Consider the following 1,486-nt stretch of genomic DNA (forward strand, 5'->3'; position numbering starts at 1 on the left):
GGTGGATTCCTCCATTCGTTTTACCTGTAAAATGATGGTAAATGTCCATCGTCCTCCGATTTTGCCGCTTGTGGTTACCGCTTGTGTAACATCTGCTTGCGATCTAAATATTTTCTAGGTGTTTACATAGTGAATATCCTCAATTTATAAAAAATTGTGCTTTAAGGTTAAGCTAATTTGCTTGTGTTTCAGATTTGATCTTCATTTACTAAGTGTTGCTGATTTTGTAGTGAGAACGTGTTGTAAGCTACTAATTGATTTATTTTTTATACGAACAAACGCCCCCTTACTGATGATGAGGCGCGTTATAGGAATAGTTATTTGCATAATGCATCGCTAAAAACCGGTTTTTAGTGCGTTAGAACTTTTGGCTGAAGATGAAGTCTAACCTAAGCCACGTTGCAATATAAACAGAAGAAATGGACCGTTAAATACTACCAATAAGGAAAGGACTATTTGAAAATTCAAAAATGACCTTGACATTTAAACTTCAGTCAAAATATAAACTATCTGACAAAAAACGCCATAACAAAACAAAATTGACTTAGACAAAACACACCTACGTATTTCTAAAAAATTTTCATAAGTCAGAAAACCAAGTAGCTAAAATAAACCTAATTTTTAAGTGAACAATTTGCGGGCAAAAGCTTACTTGTGGTCAATTAAAAGTGCATGTTAGCTACTGCAAAGGTGATTTTCGAAAGATCGTATTTTAATAATAGATAAACAATGCGTACAGGGTGTATTTAATCAATTTCGATTCTCTATTGTATTGTTAAGTGATTATGACTTAAAAATGAAAAAATTGCCACTTACTGCTAAATGCGCCATTTTCTCATCGTTAACGTTCATTGTCTTTGGATGTTGATTGAAAAATTATTTTTCAGAAATTATTCCAAAAAATAATAATGAATAAAAAGCAAAAATAGTGCTTGGATTCAATGTTTGTCTTCAGTCAATTTTCCAATCAAAACGCTGAGCTACCATCCACGGACGGCCTCAAACTGAAATGATTTCTATTAGGTCAACAAAGCCAATGACCTCGCATGCAAATTTTTATTTTATTCATTTCTGCTGATAAATAAGACTACTGTACATTTTTCATTGCTCTTTATTTACTTAATGCACTCTGTTTGCGGAGAAAATTTAATGGGAACTTTGCCAAATATATAAACACTTCTCATTACACAATGACGCTCTCCATTGTGTATGTTTGGTAGACGCTGCTCCAAATGAATTCCTATGTATCTGTGGTGATGCAGGTATTATAATTCATTTTGGCGTAGTGAAGCCTCGCTATAAACGCCGAAGCCGAGTTTTTGTATTTTACAAATGAGATGATTTAATTTACTATAATTACATTTTTTATTAATCCGTAACCATTAGGATAGCAATGTAATTAAACTCAGCTTTTCTTAAGTAATGATATTTGCTAAATCGTTTAAAAATTTATAAAAATCGTAATTAGAAAGTATAAAGCGCAATG

General features: G+C 32.3%; 1 protein-coding gene across 1 annotated transcript; it reads right to left on the reverse strand.

Annotated features, from left to right (window-relative positions):
• Positions 1 to 24: 24 nt before the first annotated feature.
• Tsp_08075 (type I restriction-modification enzyme, R subunit) lies at positions 25 to 852 on the reverse strand (the record flags this gene model as incomplete). Its single annotated transcript, XM_003373431.1, has 3 exons — positions 817 to 852; positions 560 to 603; positions 25 to 103 (listed from the first exon to the last, which is right to left on the reverse strand). Coding segments are annotated over exons 1-3 (159 nt in total), but the record flags the coding sequence as incomplete, so codon positions are not given.
• Between the last annotated feature and the right edge of the window lie 634 nt (positions 853 to 1,486).

This window comes from Trichinella spiralis, assembly GCF_000181795.1.
Source record: "Trichinella spiralis strain ISS 195 chromosome Unknown Scfld6, whole genome shotgun sequence".
NCBI lineage: Eukaryota > Metazoa > Nematoda > Enoplea > Trichinellida > Trichinellidae > Trichinella > Trichinella spiralis.